The sequence below is a fragment of the Perognathus longimembris genome, chromosome 13, assembly GCF_023159225.1.
Source record: "Perognathus longimembris pacificus isolate PPM17 chromosome 13, ASM2315922v1, whole genome shotgun sequence".
Taxonomy (NCBI): domain Eukaryota; kingdom Metazoa; phylum Chordata; class Mammalia; order Rodentia; family Heteromyidae; genus Perognathus; species Perognathus longimembris.
Genome location: NC_063173.1, coordinates 48,716,416 through 48,737,834, shown reverse-complemented (window position 1 = coordinate 48,737,834; position 21,419 = coordinate 48,716,416). Strand labels below are relative to the sequence as shown.

Here is a 21,419-nt window from a genome sequence, read left to right as displayed (position 1 = left end):
TGAGTAGTGGAAATCTATGTTACACATGTCAGGAAAGCCCTGTTTCGGATTGTGCTTGGAGGCACCCTTAACCTAGATTTTGCTTTGCTTCCTCTTGATTCACAATTAACCAACTTCTAGCCACTTGATGTCATCCATTCCCATCTGAAGGGCCACTGAGTGACAACTGGACAAATGTATTTGTGTGTTTGTGCTGCTACTGGGACTTCATTCAGGGCCTGAGCACTGTCCCTTAGCTAGGATAGACTGGCTCTCTATCCTAACTTTAGCCACAGCTCCACTTCTGGAGGTGGTTAATTGGAAATAAAAGTTTTTCCTACCTGCTCTGGCTTTGAACTATGATCCTCAGCTCTCAGTGTTTTGAGTAGATTACAGCCTGAGCTGTAATAATGTGTGTATGTGTGTGAGAGAAGGGGAATATATGTGTGTGTGTGTGTGTGTATATGTGTGTGTGTGTGTATATATATATTGTATATATAATTTTTTTCTGGTCCTGGGACTTGAACTCAGGGCATGGCTGCTTTCCTTGAGCCTCTTTGTACTCAAGGCTAATGTGCTACCACTTGAGCCACAGTGCCACTTCTGCTTATTTCTAGGTAGTTTATTGGAGATAAGAGTCTCACAGACTTTCTTGTCCAGGCTGGCTTCGACCCGTGATCCTCAGCTCTCAGCCTTCTGAGTTGTTAGAATTATAGGCATGAACCACCGGTACCTGGCTTGACAATTATATTTAGGACATATATATTACTGCTGTTACTCTGATGACAGGAGGAATGGTCCAACCAGGGCTCCATGGAGAGGCTGTGTCATGAAGCCCCATTTATAGATGTTTGGTCCAATCCGTGATAGGACTTGATAGGACTTTCAACATAAAGCATCATATGGCAACTCATTCAAACACTTCCGGTGACAGCAAGTCAGGTCTCGTGGTCACAGTGGAAGGTGGACAGACCATGAGCATGACCCGAAATAATGCCAGTTTCTTTTATCTGCAAAACAATATGTGGCTCTCATGGCTTCTAGAACAGATAATATAGCACAGTGAGAAAAGCATTATACTTAGGCTCAGTGATCTTGGGCTCATTTTTTCTTTTCTTTTTTTTTTTTTTTTGCCAGTCCTGGGCCTTGGACTCAGGGCCTGAGCACTGTCCCTGGCTTCCTTTTTGCTCAAGGCTGCCACTTGAGCCACAGCGCCACTTCTGGCCGTTTTCTGTATATGTGGTGCTGGGGAATCGAACCCAGGGCCTCATGTATACGAGGCAAGCTCTCTTGCCACTAGGCCATATCCCCAGCCCCATCATTTTTTCTGTTTCATTGTTTTTTTCATCCTAAGATGACTAGGGAAGGACGAGGTGGGCCTTAGAGCCGTTGTTGTAAAATCAGTGCAAGCCAGTGTTGAGTTCTTCCTGTGTGAAGTTTTCATCTAGTGGGGAAAATTTTCTGGTGCAGGCTGATACATGATTCTGATTCTCTTCAAGCTGTCTACAGATCCCCACACTGCTGAGTCTGCAAAACCATCCACAATCCACACAGATGAAGTGTGCAGCCCCCCACCCCCACCCCCTACACACACATACTGCAGCCAGTGGTTTGCAAATGACAGCCTCGGGGATTCTGCAGAGCTTGCAGGAGAACTAAAAGTTCACATTCCTCTGAAAGGATTGGAAGCAGACTGATTAGAACTCAAACTTCCAGAGTTCTTACTGCTTGGCACCTCCAATACATGTTTAAGTACCCAAATATGAACACCTTCATAGTCATGTTAAACGAAGGCAAGGCTCCCCATCCTATTGAGAGAGAGAGAGACAGAGCGAGAGAGAGAGAGAGAGAGAAAGAGAGAGAGAGAGAGAGAGAGAGAGAGAGAGAGAGAGAGTCTCCTGGGGCTTGTGCACTGTCCCTGAGCTTTTTTGCTCAAGGCTAGTACTCTTAACACTTGAGCCACAGCACCACTTCCAGATTTGTGATGGTTTATTGGAGATAAGAATCTCAAAGACTTTCTTTTTTTTGGCCAGTCGTGGGCCTTGGACTCAGGGCCTGAGCACTGTCCCTGGCTTCTTCCCGCTCAAGGCTAGCACTCTGCCACCTGAGCCACAGTGCCCCTTCTGGCCATTTTCCATATATGTGGTGCTGGGGAATCGAACCGAAAGCTTCATGTGTAGGAGGCAAGCGCTCTTGCCACTAGGCCATATTCCCAGCCCCAAAATTTAGTGTCTTGTTTTTTTTTTGGCCAGTCCTGGGGCTTGGACTCAGGGCCTGAGCACTGTCCCTGGCTTCTTTTTGCTCAAGGCTAGCACTCTGCCATTTGAGCCACAGCGCCACTTCTGGCTGTTTTCTAGATATGTGGTGCTGGAGAATCGAACCCAGGGCTTCATGTATCCGAGGCGAGCTCTCTTGCCACTAGGCCATATTCCCAGCCCCCTCAAAGACTTTCTTGCCCAGGCTGGTTTCTAACCATGATCCTCATTTCTCAGCCTCGTGAGTAGCTAGGATTATAGGTGTAAGTCACCTGGCTGAATACTTTAAAACAACAACAACAGCTTCTTTTTTTTTCTTTTTGGTCAGTCCTGGGCCTTGGACTCAGGGTCTGAGCACTGTCCCTGGCTTCTTTTTGCTCAAGGCTAGCACTCTGCCATTTGAGCCACAGTGCCACTTCTGGCCATTTTCTGTATATGTGGTGCTGGGGAATTGAACCCAGGGCTTCATGTATACGAGGCAAGCACTCTTGCCACTAGGCCATATCCCCAGCCCAGCTTCTTTTGTTTTGGTCATGGTGCTTGAATTCAGGGTCTGGGCACTGTCCCTGAGCTTTTTTGCTCAAAGCTAGCATTCTACCACTTTGAGCCACAGTGCCGCTCCAAAAAAAAAAGAAAAATCCCCATTTTTGTTAGTATATGTTAGCTGCATAAGGGACTTCATTGTTCTAATTCCATACTTAGGTAAAATGTGCCTCATAAGACTCACTCCTCCTGTGGACTGGGGATATGGCCTAGTGGCAAGAGAGCTTGCCTCCCATACATAAAGCCCTCGGTTCGATTCCCCAGCACCACATATACAGAAAATGGCTAGAAGTGGCGCTGTGGCTCAAGTGGCAGAGTGCCAGCCTTGAGCGGGAAGAAGCCAGGGACAGTGCTCAGGCCCTGAGTCCAAGGCCCAGGACTGGCAAAAAAAAAAAAGACTCACTCCTTTGTATCCCCCCTTTCTCCTTCTTGAAACAATTTCAGCAATTTCATTGCTCTATCTTCATATAAAGTACTTTGGCCATGGCAATAGCAAATATATAACTTCAGGCTAGGAATGTAGCTCAGAACATATGCTTAAAGTGTATGAGCCCTAGGATTGATTCCCCCACACCATGGGGGGGGGGGAATGTACATAATTTTGGGTAGCTTTGCAAGTGTCAGATAGCTATGTAAGCACCAAAACAAACAAATAAATCCTTAACTTTACTATGGGGAAATGGAGCCCCATCCACACACTAAATCAATTGTTTTTTTCTGGTACTGTGGCTTAAATTCCAGGCTTTGTGCTCTTGCATGGCTTTTTCACTCACAATTGCCTCTTTACTACTTGAGCTACATCTCTGCTTCTGGCTTTTTTATTTGCCAGTCCCAGGACTTGAACTCAGGGCCTGAGCACTGTCCCTGGCTTCTTTTTGCTCAAGGCTAGCACTCTGCCACTTGAGCCACAGTGCCACTTCTGGCTTTTTCTGTGTATGTGGTGCTGAGGAATGGAGCCCATGGTTTCGTGCATGCTAGGCAAGCACTACCACTAGGCCACATTCCCAGCTTCTCACTTCTGGCTTTTTGCTGATTAATTGGATTTGTCTTCCTTAGCTGGCTTTGAACGGCAGTCCTCAGATCTCAGCCTCCAGGGTATCTAGGGTTGCAGGTGTGAGCCTCCAGCAGGCATCAGCTAACTCTGTATTTTCTCACAAAGTATAGAGAATGGGGCTGGGGATATGGCCTAGTGGCAAGAGTGCTTGCCTCATATACATGAGGCCCTGGGTTCGATTCCCCAGCACCACATATACAGAAAATGGCCAGAAGCGGCGCTGTGGCTCAAGTGGCAGAGTGCTAGCCTTGAGCAAAAAGAAGCCAGGGACAGTGCTCAGGCCCTGAGTCCAAGCCCCAGGACTGGCCAAAAAAAAAACACCAAAAAACAAAGTACAGAGAATGCCGGGGATCTCCTCCAGGCAGTCAGATTTGCACAGCAACCACGCATGCTGAAATAAACTGTGAGATGCTTTTAAACTTTAAAGTGTTCTACAAATAGAAGTTGTTATGTAATCTCCTGGTGATAGGTTATTTACTGATGAAAGTGGTGTAAAGGCTTTTAGCTGGTCTCAAGTCCCCTCACTGGTACCATAGGACAGCCATGTTGCAAAGGGCGGGGGACCAGAGAATGAGAAATGACGAGTTTTGAGTTCTGGCAATATCTTTTACTCCTCTTCTGACCCAAAGGTCTCTCCTGAGGACTGCAGAAAATCCCAAGTGGCAGAAAGGAAAATGCTTCTCTCTGTTACAGCTGAGCCAGTTTCCAATGGGTGGATGAGTCACATGTTAGAGGATTGAGAGAAGGGACTTTATATTCCTTCACATTCCCCTCTTCCCACTTTCCTTTCCATTGCCCTGCTTTGACTTCTGTCCCTACTATGTCACTGACTCTCCAGGAACATGTGACAAAAAAAAAAAAAAAAACTTGCCAGATGCCATGGCTCATGCTTGTAATCCTAGCTACTCAGAAGCCTGAGATCCAAGGATCACAGTTCGAAGCCAGCCAGGACAGGAAAGTCCCTAAGACTCTTCTCTACAATTAGCCACCAGAAAAAGTCAGAATTAAAGCTGTGGCTCAAGTGGTAGAGCATTAGCCTTGAATGAAAAAGCTAAGGGATAGCCCTCGAGCCCAGGGTTTGAGCCTCAGTACTGGCACACAGCCACACACAAAATCTTATCCAAGGAACTTCACCCGGCTCAGTGTCTCTGTGTAAGGGAAGGAACGAGCTGCCTCAATAGCTACAGTTCTTCTGGCAAAGCTAAGAGCTTGATGGAGTGGGTCTTGGTCAAAATTCATACACATGTTCCCCATATTTTGAGCTCTGAGTGAACATCCTTGCAGACATTTTATCATACATTTCCCATCATGCTCAATTATCCCTGCATCATAAGGCCAAGAATCTGATATTTTTGTCATAATTATAGGCAGCCTTGAAAATCAAGCCACATTTGTGTTGGCAGCATGAGATCTGTTGATGTATTCTCCATTCATATTTGTGAGAGGCTGCCTGCTCTTCAATCTCAGGAAGCATTCGGTGAGAAGTGGGAGGCTAATAGCCAAGGCCTCCTAGCAGGCCAAGCATGCTGTTAGGTGTTTAGGTGATCTCTAAAATGGTATGTCCAAATTCTAATCGCCAAAGCCTGAAAATAGGACCTTGTTTGGATAAAGAGTCTCTGCAGGTGTTATTAAGAATTTTAAAATAAAGTAATTATCCTGGGTTATCTGGAGAGACTCTAAGTCCACTGTCAACATCTTATAAGAATGAGGAAGAAGCTGGGCTCCAGTGGCTCATACCTGTAATCCCAGCTATTTAGGAAGCTGAGATCTGAGAATGGAGATTTGAAGCCAGCCCAAGCAGGAAAGTCTGTGAGACTCTTATCTGCAATTGATTGCCAAAAGGAAAAAAAAAAAAGGCAGAAGTAGAGCTATAGTTCAAGAGGTAGAGCACCAGCCATGATTGAAGAAGCTCAGCAAGAGCTTGAGATATGAGTTCAAGCCCCAGTTCTTTAAAAAAAAAAAGAGTGAAGAAGGAGATGAGATGCATAGGAAGGTCCCAGGAGGATGCAGAAATGATGTAGCTATAAGCCAAGGAGTGTTAAGAGATTTCTAGATTGCCAGCAAACACAATTCCACACAAGGGAAGATTCTGCCCCCTAAACCTCTCCAGAACTGTGAAAGAACCAATTTCTGTTGTTTCAAGTAGCTTTGGGAAACTAAAACACAAGAGTCTTTGCGATAGGCTCTCAGCATTACCCATGTGGGAAATTTGGTTACCAGTGTTGGGGTGGGCAGCATTCAGAGCCTTACTTCCTAGCTGTGTGCTCAGGGCATGCCTTCGCACCACTTTGATTTTTCTCTTTGGGGCCACAAAAAAAAAAAAAATAGGTCCCATTCCACAAAGGTTGTGTCTTGAGATTCAGGTGCAAGTGCTGAGCACACTACTGAGTATACAACAGCCACTATTTACACTGAAGTTCCCATCTTCCTTCTTTGTTACTTTGGCCCAGCTCCCCTGCAGACATTGAGCTCCTGTCATAAGGTTGGGGACAATGGTTTTCTTTACCTTCTCTAGGCTTCCAGATAACCAGTGATATCCAGAATACTGCCTGACCCTGCCTCCTCCAGCTTAGGGAGAGTACACAGGTCCGGAGTTCAAATCCCAGGATCATTCAAAACAAAACCCCAAAAATGTCTCACAGACTTTTTCTGCCCAGGCTGGCTTTGAACCACAATCCTCGATCTCAGCCTCCTGAATAGCTAGCGTTACAGATGTGAGCCACTGACACCTGGCAATCTTCCTGCCTTTCACCTCTCTTTAATCCATGATGAGCATAATTTTGGTGCTAAGGGCCAGATAGTGAATATTTGAGGCTTTGAAGACCACACCATCTCTGGCAACTACTCACCTATGCCCGTGGCAGTGAAAATAGGCAGAGACAATTCATAAATAGGTAAACATAGTTGTGTTCTGATACAACTTCATTTAAGGACACTGAAATTTTCATCACCTACAAAATATTCTTCCTTTCAAGCATTTAAAAATGTGTGATGCCCTTTCTCTTGTGGGTCACATTGGTTGTCATTCCCTGATTCCTTGCTCTAAGCCCATTTCTCACATGGTGCCCCAAAAGGCCAATCTGTCCCTTTGTCCCCTCCTCTTCTTACATCCCTGCCAGGGTCTCCTCCTGTGCTCAGAGGAAACTCACAAAGCCCGGCAGTGTCTGGGTAGCTGCAGTCTCTCCTACCTCATCCTGGGCCTTTCACACAATCACTCACCGTGCATACACCCTGTCCTCTTTCTGGAAGGCCAAGGTCCCATCTGAAGGTCTGTGTATACCTGTTCCTCAGTCCTTTGCCTGGAATGCTCTTCTGTACATTTTCTGTTGACCTGGCTCCCTACCATTTGGGTTATGAGGGAGACCCACAAACTTCCAGAGAAGTGTTCTTTCACCCTCTCCCTATCAACATTGGGCTCCTGTTATTTTTTTCCACAGCCTCTTGTTTTGCTTTTTTTTTTTCTTTTCTTTTTCCTCCCAATGCTGGAGATTGAAGCCAGGCCGCACACATGTTAAGAGACCTTATACTCCTGAAATATACCCCCAGCCCAACCACAGTTTGTAATTACAATTCCGACCTTTATTTGATTGAACTTCTATGAAGTCGGGGATCTTGTCTGCTTTCTTTGAATTGAGGACTGAACACCCAGCCTGGTGTCTGTGCACACTGGGTATTCCAGGCACCTCATTTGCTAAGTAAAGTCAAAGGACCCCTTTAATTGGACTCCTAGGTTATCAGCAGAGGAAGGCCCTACACGGACAGGCCAGGACTGACTTCCTGAGCAGAGGCCTCCCACCTTTCAGAGCTGAAAAGTAGACTGCAGTGGCTGCTCCTACAGAACCTTCTGCCAGCTCTATTACTTTGCAAAGAATCCGCCCTGGGCAAATTCCTGCCCCTGGAGAAACTTTCTCTGTAGCTGTAACTCAGAAACCAAACCTGTTTTGTATTTTCAATCTAATGCCCTTCCCCTGCTATTTTTGCCATCATAACCCAGAAACATCCTCCCCCACTGAGGGCTGCCTCTCTGGATAACCCAGACCAGTTTGTCCACCTGGGGTTGCCTGAGATCCTAAAAACATAGCTGTTGAATCAGGATTCTTTGATACTTTACTCAGCTGCCTGTCAGGAATGCTGCTGGGGCAATGTCCAGAGGCCTCGAGTAACTCGAGAAACAAGGCGGCCTTCAGAGGAGCCCAGGCCTGCCTGCTACCCTCTGCTTGCTCTAATTTACCCTCGACAGGATTGCCAGAGTTCTCTGCTTAGTTTTGCTTCCCCCCCCCCCCCCCCGCCCGGTATCAAGGTTTGAACTCAAGGCTTGCTTGGCTGGTGCCCTACCACTTGAGCCACACCTCCCACTCAGATTATTTTTCTTGTTTATTTTGTTATTTTATATGTTATTCTATGCTGTTGTACAAAGGTATTTTAATTCAACAAGTCAGATCATTAGTATAATACATCCTGATCAATATCACTCTCCCCCGCCCCCCCTTGCTGGTTAGTTTTTAGATGACACCTCTCAGACCTTTCTTTTTTTTTTTTTTTTTTCCCTTCTGGTCGTGGGACTTGAACTCTGGGCCTGGGCAGTATTACTCAGCACCTTCAGCTCAAGGCTAACAGAGCCATAGTGCTGCTTGCTTCTGGTTTTCTGGTGGTTAACTGGAGATAAGAGTCTCACGGGTCCTGGGATATGGCCTAGTGGTAAGAGTGCTTGCCTCGTATACAGGAGGCCCTGGGTTCAATTCCCCAGCACCACATATACAGGAAATGGCCAGAAGTGGCGCTGTGGCTCAGGTGGCAGAGTGCTGGCCTTGAGCGGGAAAAAGCCAGGGATGGACTTTCCTGCCCAGGCTGGCTTTGAACCAAGATCCTTAGATCTCAGACTCCTGAGTAACTAAGATTGAAGGTGTGAGACACCAGTGCCCAGCTCACCTCTCAGACTTTCATGCCTGGCTTAGCTTTCAACCTTGATCCTCTAGATCTCAGCCTCTTTGAGTAGCTAGGATTACATGTGTGATCCACTAGTGGCCAGGTCAGGTCATCTCTCTCTCTCTCTCTCTCTCTCTCTCTCTCTCTCTCTCTCTCTCTCTCTCTCTCTCTCTCTCTCTCTCTCTCTCTGTTTTTGCGAGTCCTGGGGCTATGAACCCCTGAGCTTCTTTGGCTCAGAGGTAGTGCTCAATGACTTGAGCCACAGTGCCACTTCTGGACTTTTCTGAGTAGTTGGAGATAGGGTCTCATGGATTTTCCTGCCTGGGCTGGCTTTGAACTGTGATCCTCATTTCTCAGCCTCCTGAGTAGCTAGGATTACAGGTGTGAGCCACCAGCACCCAGTTGTAGCTGCTGCTGCAGCTACTTACTTCTTTCTTTCTTTCTTTCTTTCTTTCTTTCTTTCTTTCTTTCTTTCTTTCTTTCTTTCTTTCTTTCTTCTTTCTTTCTTTCTTTCTTTCTTTCTTTCCTTCTTTCTTTCCTTCTTTCTTCCTCCCTCCCTCCCTCCCTCTTTCCTCCTCCTCCTCCTCCTCCTCCTCCTCCTCCTCCTCCTCCTCCTCCTCCTCCTCCTCCTCCTCCTCCTCCTCTTCCTCTTCCTCCTCCTCCTCTTTCCTCCTTTTTTTCCTTTTGTGCCTGGGCTGTGGACTCAGAGCCTCATGCTTTTCCTCTGCTTGGGGATAACATGGATTTGTCTGGCCAGGCTGGGGTTGAACCACAATCTTCAGATCTCAGCCTCTTGAATAGCTAGGGTTATAGGCAAGAGCCACAGTGCTTGCCCTCAGAGTTGTCTTCTTTTTGGTCACTCACAGGCCTTGAACTCAGAGCCTGGGAGCTGTCCCTGAGCTTTTTCGCCACAGTGCCACTTCTGGTTTTCCAGTGGTTAATTGGAGATAACAGTGTCACAGACTTTCCTTCCCCAGGCTGACTTTAAACCACGATCCTCAGATCTTAGCCCTGAATAGCTAAGATTTCAGGCATAGGCCACCTGTGCCCAGTTCATTCTTCATTTTAATTAGAGTTTACACGTGCTCTCATTGCAATTCCACTCAAAGGGTTCTTGGGATGGAATCTAGTTCCTTATGTTGTGTATGCTAAACACTCTACCACTCACAGTCCCTTTTTCTATTATTCCAAAAAATTCCATTATCACTGTGAGACCTCTCCTGAGGGATAACTATTAGAATTTGTTTGGTGTACTTTCTCTCTGAATATTAGTGTGACCTGCACCTTTTCACTCAGCATCATCTTAGAACTTTCCATGTAAGAGTGTGTCTCTGTCTCACTCTGTCTCTCTCTGGCTAGGGTATAGGCTAGTGGTATAGCATTGCCTAGCATATGCATCCCTTCCTATGCCTGGGTTCCATCCTCAGCACTGCCAAACTGAAGAAAAAAGTCTCTCTGTACTTTGTTCTCCACTTGTGACCCACAGCATGGATGAACTTTAGTTATCCGGCTACCTCCCTCGTGATGCACGTTTCCATTCCCCCTCCCATTGCAAACAGGATATGCAAACATCTCCATACTTCTTTCTGCACTTGTGTAGCACAGAAGCCGAAAAGCAGACTCGGCTGGTCGTAAAATCATATGCTAACAACCCTGGGGCTTGGCACTCCCTGATGCGCCCGCCTTGGAATGCCTCTGCATGACTAATTCCTACTCACCGAGCCCAAAGAGTGCCCTGTCTTTGTGGAACTTGGTTTCTCTTGTTGTACTCTTGGGGTTCTGTTTTATTTATGTATTCCCAACACCTAAGCACAGGGTTTAGCATTGAGTAAAAATTCAAATATTTTCTTGGCTGGATGAATGAATAAATAAACAAGTGAAGGTACAGTGGTTAGGACATTCCAGAAACTCAAGGTGAGTCTATGAGTTGTCCTGATACTTGGCTACAGACCAATCTAACACCTGGTGCCCTGAGCCAAGCTGCTTCTTATTAAAACTTTCTGTCTTGATCTGCCTTGGGAGCAAGTCATCCTGAACTGTGTTCAGGTTGGGGATGACACTGATATTGCAGTATATAGTAAGGGCTCTGTCCATAGGGCATAGGAATCCGAGTCCCCCTTCTGCAGGGGAAATTGAGTTTTCAGAGCCAAGTGTATCTCCTTTGAAGTGGTCCAATGTACTGTTTCTCTCCCTTCCTCTCACTACACAGCACACACACACACACACACACACACACACACACACACACACACACACACTCCACTCATAGTACCCTGGGGACAATTAAGATCAACTGCAATATTTCTGATCTCTGCTTGTAGAATTGAACCCAAGGGAAGCCAGATGTTTTCCACACCACATCCCCCTTCTCCTTGAGGTCTGATGAACCGCTATTTTCTCAGTCTCTATGCCCTCATTTCCCTAGATTCCCAGAGTCTGCTGCCAACTTTATATTTAATGAGGCTTTAATAAGAGGCTCCTGTAATTAATTTCATCCCTGTATTTTCACACTTTCTGTCTAGGTGCCTAAAAGCCTCGAGGCACGAGGTGGATGCTAACTGATTTTTAAAGAATACAAAACGACTATGGCTGTCATTAGAAGTTTCCCTAGCAGCTCTCATTTGCAGTTGTTTTACAGTCATTAATTACCTGAGGCACCAGGCCCAGTGGAAGGTCAACAGGGTCATCTGTCAGGTTTTATAGAGGCAGAAACAGAGATAAGGGGAGAAGATTTGTCAAAGCGAGATGGATGTTGAAACTGGTTTGGAATCCACGCGCTCAGGTTTCAGATCCATGACCAGCAGCGTACGATTTGCCAAATGCGCAGGTCCAAGGTGGCCCGTCCTAAGTGTTTCCCCCTCGCGCGCCTCCCAGTCTTGGGGAGGCAGTTTTATGCCCCCACCGTAGAGCGTGTGCTCTCCCCGAAATAACTCGCAGTCACGCCCCGCAGACCCTTTCTCTGTTGCGAGCGGATTCATCCGCCGGGAGGACGCGCCAAGGATCGCTCCCTGATTTAGCAGCAACAAGATTTTGCTATTTTTAAAAGTTGCCTTGTAGAAATGGGCGCGCACGTCCTCACACCTCTCCGGGAGCGGGGCTGGCTGGGTCGGGAGGGGACGAGCTGGACTGAGAACCACGGGCCCCCCCCCCCCCCGCCCCCCTGAGCTTCCCTGAGCGCGCGCGCCCTGGGGGCGAGCCTGGGGGCTGAGGGGTGTTCTTCAACCCGGAGCCAATCTGCCCTGCCAGGACCCTCTGAGCCACGGACCCATTCGACCCATTCCCTCTCGTTGGCCGGGCGCAGGGCACCGCCGCTGGACCGCCCGGCCCGGGAGGGGCGGGGAAGCCGAGCAGGTGGCGATTAGGTCAGTCTGGGCCCACTCAGGCCCCTCCAGTGGATATAAATAACAGGCCGGCAGACTCTGAAAAGTCCTAGGGGAGGGGGGGGACTTGGTGGGGGGACGATAAGGGTTTCTGTGGGCTAAGGTGGCGTTGTGGGGCGATCGGAAACAATCTGCCACTCGGATACCGGAGGCCGGAGGGCGGGCGGAGGGATTTTTGAATGAGCAGGACAAACTCAGGGGAAGGGCCCACCGGAGGGGGAGGAGCAGCTCGTGCCTTTTGCCTCACCCCTCGCCGCCGGTTTGTCCCGGACCTCGCGACGCTCCCGGGATTACCGAGCCGGGCTGCGCGTGGCCGGGGGGCCCGGCTTTGGAGTCCCGGCGCGGCCCGAGTGAGGTCTCTGAGCCTCAGTGTCAACCTTCCGTACAATGGACTCCTAAAGCTTACGAGGGGTGGAGGTGATTGGGATTCCCCGCCCCCCTACGCCCTCCCCCCCCCCCCGCCCCGCGAGCTGACTTCTAAGTGCCGTCCCCAGACCCCCCCCCCCCCTCCAAGGGGGACCCGTGCAGGTCCCCGCTCGCTCCCACGGGTCTCCCAGCCTCTGCCAAGGTCCGAGAGGGGCAACGCCGAAATCTGACTCTGTGGCCCGGGGCGTGAGCCCTGGCTCTCCGCGGCACGCCGATCCCACGGCCGCGGGGCGCCGCGAAGCCGGGGCCGGCGGGGTTGGGGCGGCGGCGGCGGCGGCGGCGCGGGGAGGGCGGAGCCGGGGGCCGGGCTTCCCGGGGGAGGGCCCGGCCAGGCGCGGTGCGGGAGGCGGCGGCCCTGGCTGAGGAGTGGTAGGACTCGGGCTGGAGCGTGGTCGGACCCCCCCACCCATCGCGGGGCCCCGGGAGGACGCGGTGAGTGCCCCGCTGGGGACGTGCGGGGCCGCGAGTCGAGGCTCTGGTCCGCCCCTGCTTCTCCCGCCCCCCGCAGTTTGCAATGGGACCGCCTAGTGCGGGGGAGACCCCGGCAACCCCGCCCGCGGCGTGGGAACCGGGGGGGGGGGGACTGGGGTGGTGGAGACGGCTCATCTGCGGCGGCGCCGACTAGCCGACTCTTTGCAGCCCGGCGGAGGACACTGGGGCGTCGGGGCTGGCGGGAGACCCGTCTCCCGGGGGGCCCCCTCGAGGGCCCTAAGCCGCCCGCCTCGCAGCGCTTCTGGGGCCCCAACAGGGGGCCTTTCTCCCCGGCGGCTCCTCGCCCTCTGCGGAGAGCAGCGATCCTGGAGGGCCGCCGCCCCGGGCCACCATCTGGAATCCACGGCGGGCCCGGCCGAGGTGGGGGACGCCCCCTCCCCGCCGCGGTGGCTGGCAGGCTCCACCCCCGCCGGGACCAAGTTCCACAAGTTTCCAGAAGTCCCAGAGCCTTCGAGCCTAGGCCTGGCCCAACTCCCCGTGTGCTCCATGGGTTCCGAATTGTGCAGCGCCTGGAGGGCCACAGAGTGGGGGTGAAGGGGCTTGTCTAGGGGCGCGGACCCTAGGGGTCAAGGCCAGAGATCAGTGGCCCCTGGGCCCCGAGATTTGGTGTGGAGGCTGGGGCCATGGAGTGCGTCACCAGGGAGCAGGGTACCTCAGCCGGCAGGTCGGGTTTCCAAAAGTGCCCCTTTGTTATGCCCCTCCCTGGTCCTGCCTCCTCCCGATTGCCCTGCGCCACCCCCTCCCTGTGCCTCCGCGACTGCTGGGCTCCGGTGCCAACCCCGCAAGGCCTAGCTAGGTGCTCTTTCTGGGACTAAAGGTTGCCCTTTTTCTGTGCCCTCAGATCTTAGGGCTGTGGACTGCTCGGAAGGGCTCCCTGGGGAAGCAGCCCTGGGGCACAGTCTGTGACTCAGGTCACAGCTGGGCAGGGTAGGGTGACTGTACTGGAGGTGTATGCCCAGCCCCTGGCTGGTGTGGGAGCTCAGGACTCCCTACCTTGGTCCCAGCACAAGGACTATGGGAGTGAGGTGATCTTGCCGTGCCCCAGAAGTAGGTATGGGACCTTGGGCTGGGAAGGTTTCATTACCTGCTCTCTGAGCTCTTGCCTCTAGTAAGGGTGCGTTCTCCTGTATTTGAGTCCATAGGGGTCAGGAGGCACCAGGTGCCAACCCTTACTAACCATGTGTGAGCTGCAAGGCCTACCCCCACAGCTAGGATGAAGCTGGGTTGCAGGGCCTGGCTGTGCCTGGGGCTTGGGCTGGTGTTTGCTCTGCAAGGCCTGAGGGAGCCGTGCCAGCCCTGCAGACACAGCTTGCTCTGTTCTGGGGCCAGAGAGAGGGAATGGGTGGGGGGCAGCTCTCCTGGGAGCAAGGAGGAGGCTGGAGCAGGCAGGGGCCCCAGGCCCTTGATGGTTCACTGGGACAGCTCCAGAGGTCCTGTGATTTATGGCTGCCACTTTCTGTCTGGACAAGCCCCTTCTGGACAAGTGGGAGAAGACCCAAGGGGTTCTTGTGCTCACGAACCTCCACCGTCTGTTCCTGGGGACTCCAGGAAGGCATGAGCCAGGCATTTTTTTTAAATAGGGCTGCTGCAGCTAGAGGTTTTCTGGTCTTCAGGAAGACATCATTTGGTGCTAAAGATTGAGCCCCAAGGCCTTGAGCATGCTAACCATATGTGTTACCACTGAGCTACACCCCCTTGCTTTCTTATTTAGCTAGTTATGACTGGCTCCAGTGCCTGAGGAAACACAAATAGCAACTGTAAAAGCCTAGCAATGACTGGGGACAGATGTAGACACAGGGTATGTGCCCTACCTGAGAGGTTACAGGGCGGTGGGAGCCCAGAGGATGGAGAAATGGGGAAGTGACTGGAGAAGATGCTCCTGATGAGTTTTGAAAGATAAGTAGAGCCAGATGCTGGTGGCTCATGCCTGTAATCTTAGCTACTCAAGAGGCTGAGACCTGAGGATCACTGTTCAAAGCCAGCTCAGGCTGGAAAGTCTGTGAGACTTGTTTTTTGTGTTTTGTTTTTTTGTTTTGGTCAGTTGTGGAGCTTGAACTCAGAGCCTGGGTGCCGCGCCTGAACTTTTGCACTCAAGGATAGTGCTCTACCACTTTAAGCCACAGAGCTACTTCCAGTTTTCTGGTGGTTAAGTAGAGGTAAGAGTCTCATGGACTTTCCTTCCTGGGCTGGCTTTGAACTGCAATCCTCAGATCACAGCCCCTTGAGTAGCCAGGCTTATAGGCGTGAACCCGGCTGTGTGAGACTTTTATCTCTAATACCAAAAATAGCCAGAAGTGGACCTGTGGCTCAAATGGTAGGCTGCTAGCCTTGAGGGGGGGAAAAAAAAAGCCCAGGGACTAGGTCCCAAGTTCAAGCTCCAGGATAGGCACAATATATATGATACGTAGAGGCTCGTCTCAATTTGACAGGAGCGCTCTGACAGCCCTGCTTTGGGGCTCTGTCCTCTGTCCTCTGTCCTCCTGGCCTGACTGTCCCTTGGGCTTTGGGCTTGCTCATCAGAGGAAGCCATTTCCTTTTAGGGCTGAGTCAGTCAGTGCTTCGGACAGCTGAGACCCTGCCCAAAGGCAGGAGGGGAAGGGTTGGCTGCCGCCAGGTTCTCTAGTCCTGGGGCTGGAATTTACCTTGCCCTCCTTGGTGATTCTAGAGAACACTCTTCTAACTGGCTCTAGCCTGCCTGGCTCCCCCATGCACCCCACTTTGGTCTTTTTGAGGGAAGGATCGAGTTGTTTGCTGTCCATGAGGTTCTTCAGGACTGTTCTTGTGACTGCGAGGTCCCTGGCATTTCTTATTTGTTGTCTGGTTTACATCAGCGCTAGCATGGAAGCTGACCAGGTGGGGGGAATTTCCATTTTAGAGGGAGCTGAGGCTCCCTTAACAGTAAAATGCAGTTGTCCGAGCTTCCTGGCCAAGCTAGGGCTCCTGGCTCCCTTTCCACTCTCCCCAGCAAGGAGAGCTGCTAGGCTGAGGCTGCCCTCTGGCTTGGCCTGGTCTGCTCATGCGGTTGCTTTGTCATTCAAGGGGCCCTTCTTGGATAGGAGTTCTCATCTGTTGCGGGGGAGTGGGCATTCTGCCCACCATCCACCCCCGCCTGCCATCTAATCCCCCGCTGGATCGTGTGACCTGCCTGGCATTCTCCGCCGGGAATCTGGCGCTTCTGACAGCAGTTGCTATATTGGGGGAGCTGGGCACCGCCCTGGACACTGCAGGCCCCCCACCCTCACTCTCTGCTGTACTCTTGTTAACTTCAAGGCAGAGTCACAGTGGCAGCTTGGAGACTTGGACACCTGGGTCCCCGAAGTGACCATCTCTAGACCCCAGGTATGTGGGGGTAGGAAGAGAAGGGGAAACCCAAGATGAGTGGACCAGCCTTGAAACTGCCATCTTTGCTGCTGTCCTGGCCCCTTCTGGGACCTTCCATCCCTTTGCTGCTCAGTCCTAGCTTTGATGGTTCTCTGTGCGGTGGGAATTGGGGCTGGAGTGGGGGGTGGGGGACTCATAAAAAGGAGAGGACCTTACCTTGCCCTCAAAGTGCCAGATCGACTTTGCTGCTTACCCTCTGCCCTCCACAGTCCCAAATCTGCCACCATTCCGTGCTGCGGGGACACCATGGCGCCAGAAGAAGACGCTGGAGGGGAGGCCTTAGGGGGCAGTTTCTGGGAGGTGAGTGGCTGGGGCCTGGGTTTTGGATGGCACTGAAATGCTCCTGTCTCTGGGCATAGCCACACTTCCAGTGGTGGAGCCTAGCCATCAGCCCCAGTCCTGGAGTGGGCTTCTCCCTGGCAAAGCTACCCTTCTGTGTGACCCAGGCTGGCAACTACAGGCGGACGGTGCAACGAGTGGAAGACGGGCACCGGCTGTGTGGGGACCTGGTCAGCTGCTTCCAGGAGCGTGCCCGCATTGAGAAGGCCTATGCCCAGCAGCTGGCTGACTGGGCCCGCAAATGGAGAGGCACTGTGGAGAAGGGTGAGCCCACTGCGCAGGTCTTGCTGGGAACAGAGGCCTTTGGCTAGGACCCTCAGGGCAGGTGTTTTTGTTTTTGTGGTGGTTTTGCTGTGCTGGGATAGAAATCAGAGCCTTGATTGTGCTAGGCAAGCATGTGGTACCAAATAAGCTATACCCCACCCCACCCTCTGCCCCCTCTCCCCATTCTTCTTCTTTTTTTTTTTTTTTGCATCAGCAGTGGGGCTTGAACGCAGGACCTGGATGGTGTCCCTGAGCTCTTTTGCTCAAAGCTAGTGCTCTACCACTTTGAGCCACAGCACCACTTTGGGTTTTCTGGTGGTTAACTGGAGATAAGGGTCTCATGGATTTTCTTGCCTGGGCTGGCTTTGAACCTTGGTCCTCAGATCTCAGCCTCCTGAGTAGCTAGGATTACAGGCATGAGCCACTGGTACCCAGCCCTCTCCCCATTCTCTTAAGGAGAAACTGAAAGTTCAGAGAGGGTAAAGGACTTGCCTGAAGCCATAGGGTTTGGCCGAGCTGAGAGGAAGCTCAGGTCCTCGCTGGGGGAAGATCCCAGGTGCAGAGTTTGTGCAGCGTGATTCTCAGCTCCATTGGTAGTTGTGATGCTTTGGGAAAATTCCCTTAACTTCTCTGGGCTTCAGTTTGTTCACCTGCTTCATGTTGATAATGACACTGTCCTCATGGTAGCAGTGGGGACAAGATTACTTGGGTCAGAGCACCCCTTTCCTTACCATGTTCTGGCCAGACACCCCCCCCAAAAAAAAAAAACAAAACAGGACCCAATGAGAGGGAGAGGTTCATTCAGGGTCCCATTTCTCCATAGGCCCACAGTATGGCACCCTGGAGAAGGCGTGGCATGCCTTCTTCACTGCCGCGGAACGGCTGAGCGAGCTACACTTGGAGGTGCGGGAGAAGCTACACGGGCCTGACAGTGAGCGGGTGCGCGCCTGGCAGCGGGGGGCCTTTCACCGGCCTGTGCTGGGTGGCTTCCGTGAGAGCCGAGCTGCTGAAGATAGCTTCCGCAAAGCCCAGAAACCCTGGCTGAAGCGGTTGAAGGAGGTGAGGTGTGGAGCTCCGGGTATCCGGGCAGGCCCCTTTCAGGTCTGCACTGAGGCTCCAGAGGACCAGGACCATGGCGTCCAGGGTTCTGAGTTGTCCCCATGTGTGCCAGGTTGAAGCTTCTAAGAAGAGCTACCACTCATCTCGCAAGGATGAGAAGACGGCCCAGACCCGGGAGAGCCATGCCAAGGCGGACAGCGCAGTGTCTCAGGAGCAGCTGCGGAAGCTGCAGGAGCGGGTGGGCCGCTGTGCCAAGGAGGCCGAGAAGGTACAGGTCCAGGGCTTCCGGGAGTCCAGCTCCCAGATGCCTCTCCCATCTCCAGCACGCTTCCTGCTCCCATTCCCATGCGCTGCCTTCTCTCCAGACGTTCATTTAGAGAATGAACTTGCTTTGCCCAAGAAAGAAACTGGTACTGAGGTGCCAGGACGGAGCTGTCTGTAGCACTTGAAGATTTCCAGCTGGGCACTCCTGGCTCATGGCCTATAATCCTAGCTACTCAGTAGGCTGAGATCTGAGGATCATGGTTCAAAGCCAGCCCAGGCAGGAAAGTCTGTGAGACTCTTATCTCTAACCACAGAAAAAAGCTGACAGTGTCACTGTGGCTCAAGTGGTAGAGTACTAGCCTCAAGCAAAAGGAGGTCAGGCACAGCATCCAGGCCCAGAGTTCAAGCCCCAGGATCGGCAACAAAAAGATTTCCAGCTCTTTCCTTGTGTGTAGGGGTTGTCACATTGCCTACCCTGCCTGAAGTGCTCCTCCCTCTAGCATTGCATATCTAGATCTTTGTCCTCTAAGGTGCTGCTCAGTGTCCACCCCAGTGTCCACACCTTCCGGGAAGCAGTTCCTGATTTCTCCCAACTTTTTTTTTGTCGGCCATGGAACTTGCACTCAGGGCCTGGACACTGCCCCTGAGCTCTTTTTGCTCAAGGCTAGCACTCTACTACTTTGAGCCACAGCTCTACTTCCAGTTTTCTGGTGGTTAATTGGAGATAGAGTCTCAAACTTTCTTGCCTGGGCCCTATGAACTGCTTTCCTCTGATTGCAGCCTCTTGTGTAGTTAGAATTTCAAGCATGAGCCACTACTCACTGTCTGGAATTCCACTAGAGTCTTTTAAGTGCTGTCCCCGAATGTCACCTCCATTGTTAAGGCTGCCTAAGGACCAGAACAAGGTCTTAGTCCTGAGGGTCCAGGATCTAGTCTGATCTTAGATCTAGGACTATGCGGGATCTAGACTAATCATCCAGTGTCCTTCTCTTTGTCCCAGACAAAAACCCAGTATGAACAGACACTGTCGGAGCTGCACCGCTATACTCCACGCTACATGGAGGACATGGAGCAGGCCTTTGAGAGCTGCCAGGCTGCCGAGCGCCAGCGACTTCTCTTCTTCAAGGAGATGCTGCTCACTTTGCACCAGCACCTTGACCTCTCCAGCAGTGACAAGTGCGGGCTACATGGGGTCCTCTCCTCCTCTCTTGGGCTCTGTCAAGCTGAATGGGGATTGGGCAGTACTGGGGCCCAGAACTTCCCTGTCTCATTGAACACCTCTGGCCGTAGGTTCCATGAACTCCACAGGGACCTGCACCAGGGCATTGAGGCAGCCAGTGATGAGGAGGATCTGCGCTGGTGGCGTAGCACCCATGGGCCAGGAATGGCCATGAACTGGCCACAGTTTGAGGCATGTGATACAGATTGGGTGGCCAGAGATTGGGATGAAGTTGGTGAAGGAGGTCCAGATGGCCCTACTGTTACCACAGCCATCTTCCAGCATGACCTTGAGCATTCTCCCCCAGGAGTGGTCCTTGGACACACAGAGAACTATCAGCAGGAAGGAGAAGGGTGGCCGGAGCCCTGATGAGGTTACCTTGACCAGCATCATGCCCACCAGAGATGGCACCGCTCTTCCACCCCAGCCTCCGGGGTCCCCAGGGTGAGAGCCTAGAGGCTGGTTAAGAGAAATGGTCCCTGCTCTTTCTTCTCTCCTTTGTGTCCTCCCCTTCACCCTGAAGTGGGTTGAACATTGGTGCCACGGATGTGAGGGGTGACTGAGAGGTAATGATCCAGGTTTTACAGAGATTTGCCAGGAAATTCCCATGTTCCGTCTCGCTTTGGCCACACACCCCACTCTGTGTGAGTGGCAGAGGTGTGACTAGCTTTCAGGTCCTTCTCACTTGCCTCTACAGCATCCCTCCAAGGGGTAAAGCCCTTTGCCCTAAGTCCTGGGAACATCTCTAGCCTGAGGTCATCCTTATATCCTGAAACTATTCCTTCCTCTCTCTCCCCCAGCAGTGGACAGGATGAGGAGTGGTCAGATGAGGACAGTCCCAGGAAGGCTGCCACTGGGGTGCGGGTGCGAGCACTCTATGATTACGCTGGCCAGGAAGCTGATGAGCTGAGTTTCCGAGCAGGTAATGTGGGCCTCTTTCTCCTGTTCCTTTTCCAGTTCAGCCTCTGCCTTACCTGTCTGAGCAGGGGTGGAGGAGAGGGAACAAGAAGACAGCTCCTCAAGGGCTAGTTCTCTGGCTGGTTAGGCTGTTCAAGGCCCAGCCAGCTGGGGCTTGACTGCTGGGGTCTGGGGTAGGATAGTTTGCTAACTTTGACTATGTCTGCCTGAGCCAGGTTTCTTCTTACTGGCTGGCAGGCTTTGGGGCTACCCCATCCCCCTTCAGTCCTTGACCTGGTTGGGGAAACAGCTTGCCTGATTGCCCAGGCTAGGGCAGTTGGCTGTGACCAATCTCCCTTTCCCCAGGGGAGGAGCTTCTGAAGATGAGCGAGGAGGATGAGCAGGGCTGGTGTCAGGGCCAGCTGCAGAGTGGTCGCATTGGTCTGTACCCTGCCAATTATGTGGAATGTGTGGGTGCCTGAGTGCCCTGACAGCCCTGCTGCAACGTGTCTCCACCCTGGGTCAGAAACCAGCTGCTCCTATAGATCTGGACTTGAGGGCCCTGAACTACCATGCTGCTGCTACCTCTCTGTCTCCTGAGGAGGGAGGAAGTTTTGGGACTCAGGGAGGGAAGGGGCCTGTGTCTAGGAAGGGAGTAGTAGAGGAAGAGCCAGTTGAAGCTGAGGATATGATGGGAAGACGGAAATGTGACAGAAGGGTTCAGGGGTGCTTGGGCCTCCCCAGGGACACTTGAGTCTCTCCAGGAGCAGAGAATACAGTTTCTGATCTGTTTTGGGATTCCTGGGGTGGGCTTGGAAGTGGGTATAGTTCTAGGGTTAGCAGCAGCACCTTCTTTTGTGATTTGTTCTAATGTGTATTATTAAACTTGATTGAAAAGAAAAAAAAATCAGGTGTTGTGTGCATCTTACTTGGGTTTCAAG

The 21,419-nt window shown here is 51.8% G+C and overlaps 1 protein-coding gene across 3 annotated transcripts; it reads left to right on the top strand.

The window, feature by feature from the left end:
* Nucleotides 1-12,874: 12,874 nt before the first annotated feature.
* Nucleotides 12,875-21,399, top strand: Pacsin3 (protein kinase C and casein kinase substrate in neurons 3). Of its 3 annotated transcripts, none has more exons than XM_048361172.1 (11): nt 12,875-12,995; nt 16,326-16,394; nt 16,646-16,736; nt 16,883-17,039; nt 17,863-18,098; nt 18,211-18,366; nt 19,363-19,538; nt 19,653-19,773; nt 19,889-20,025; nt 20,385-20,503; nt 20,845-21,399. In XM_048361172.1, exons 3-11 carry the CDS (start codon nt 16,683-16,685, stop codon nt 20,958-20,960), a joined length of 1,272 nt encoding a protein of 423 aa, XP_048217129.1. In that variant the 5' UTR covers nt 12,875-12,995; nt 16,326-16,394; nt 16,646-16,682; the 3' UTR covers nt 20,961-21,399. The 3 variants fall into 3 exon arrangements, with proteins under 3 accessions (XP_048217129.1, XP_048217127.1, XP_048217128.1); XM_048361170.1 differs by having other exon boundaries at nt 20,382-20,503; nt 20,845-21,398; XM_048361171.1 differs by lacking the exon at nt 12,875-12,995 and adding an exon at nt 13,396-13,415 and having other exon boundaries at nt 20,382-20,503; nt 20,845-21,398.
* The last annotated feature ends 20 nt before the right edge of the window (nt 21,400-21,419 follow it).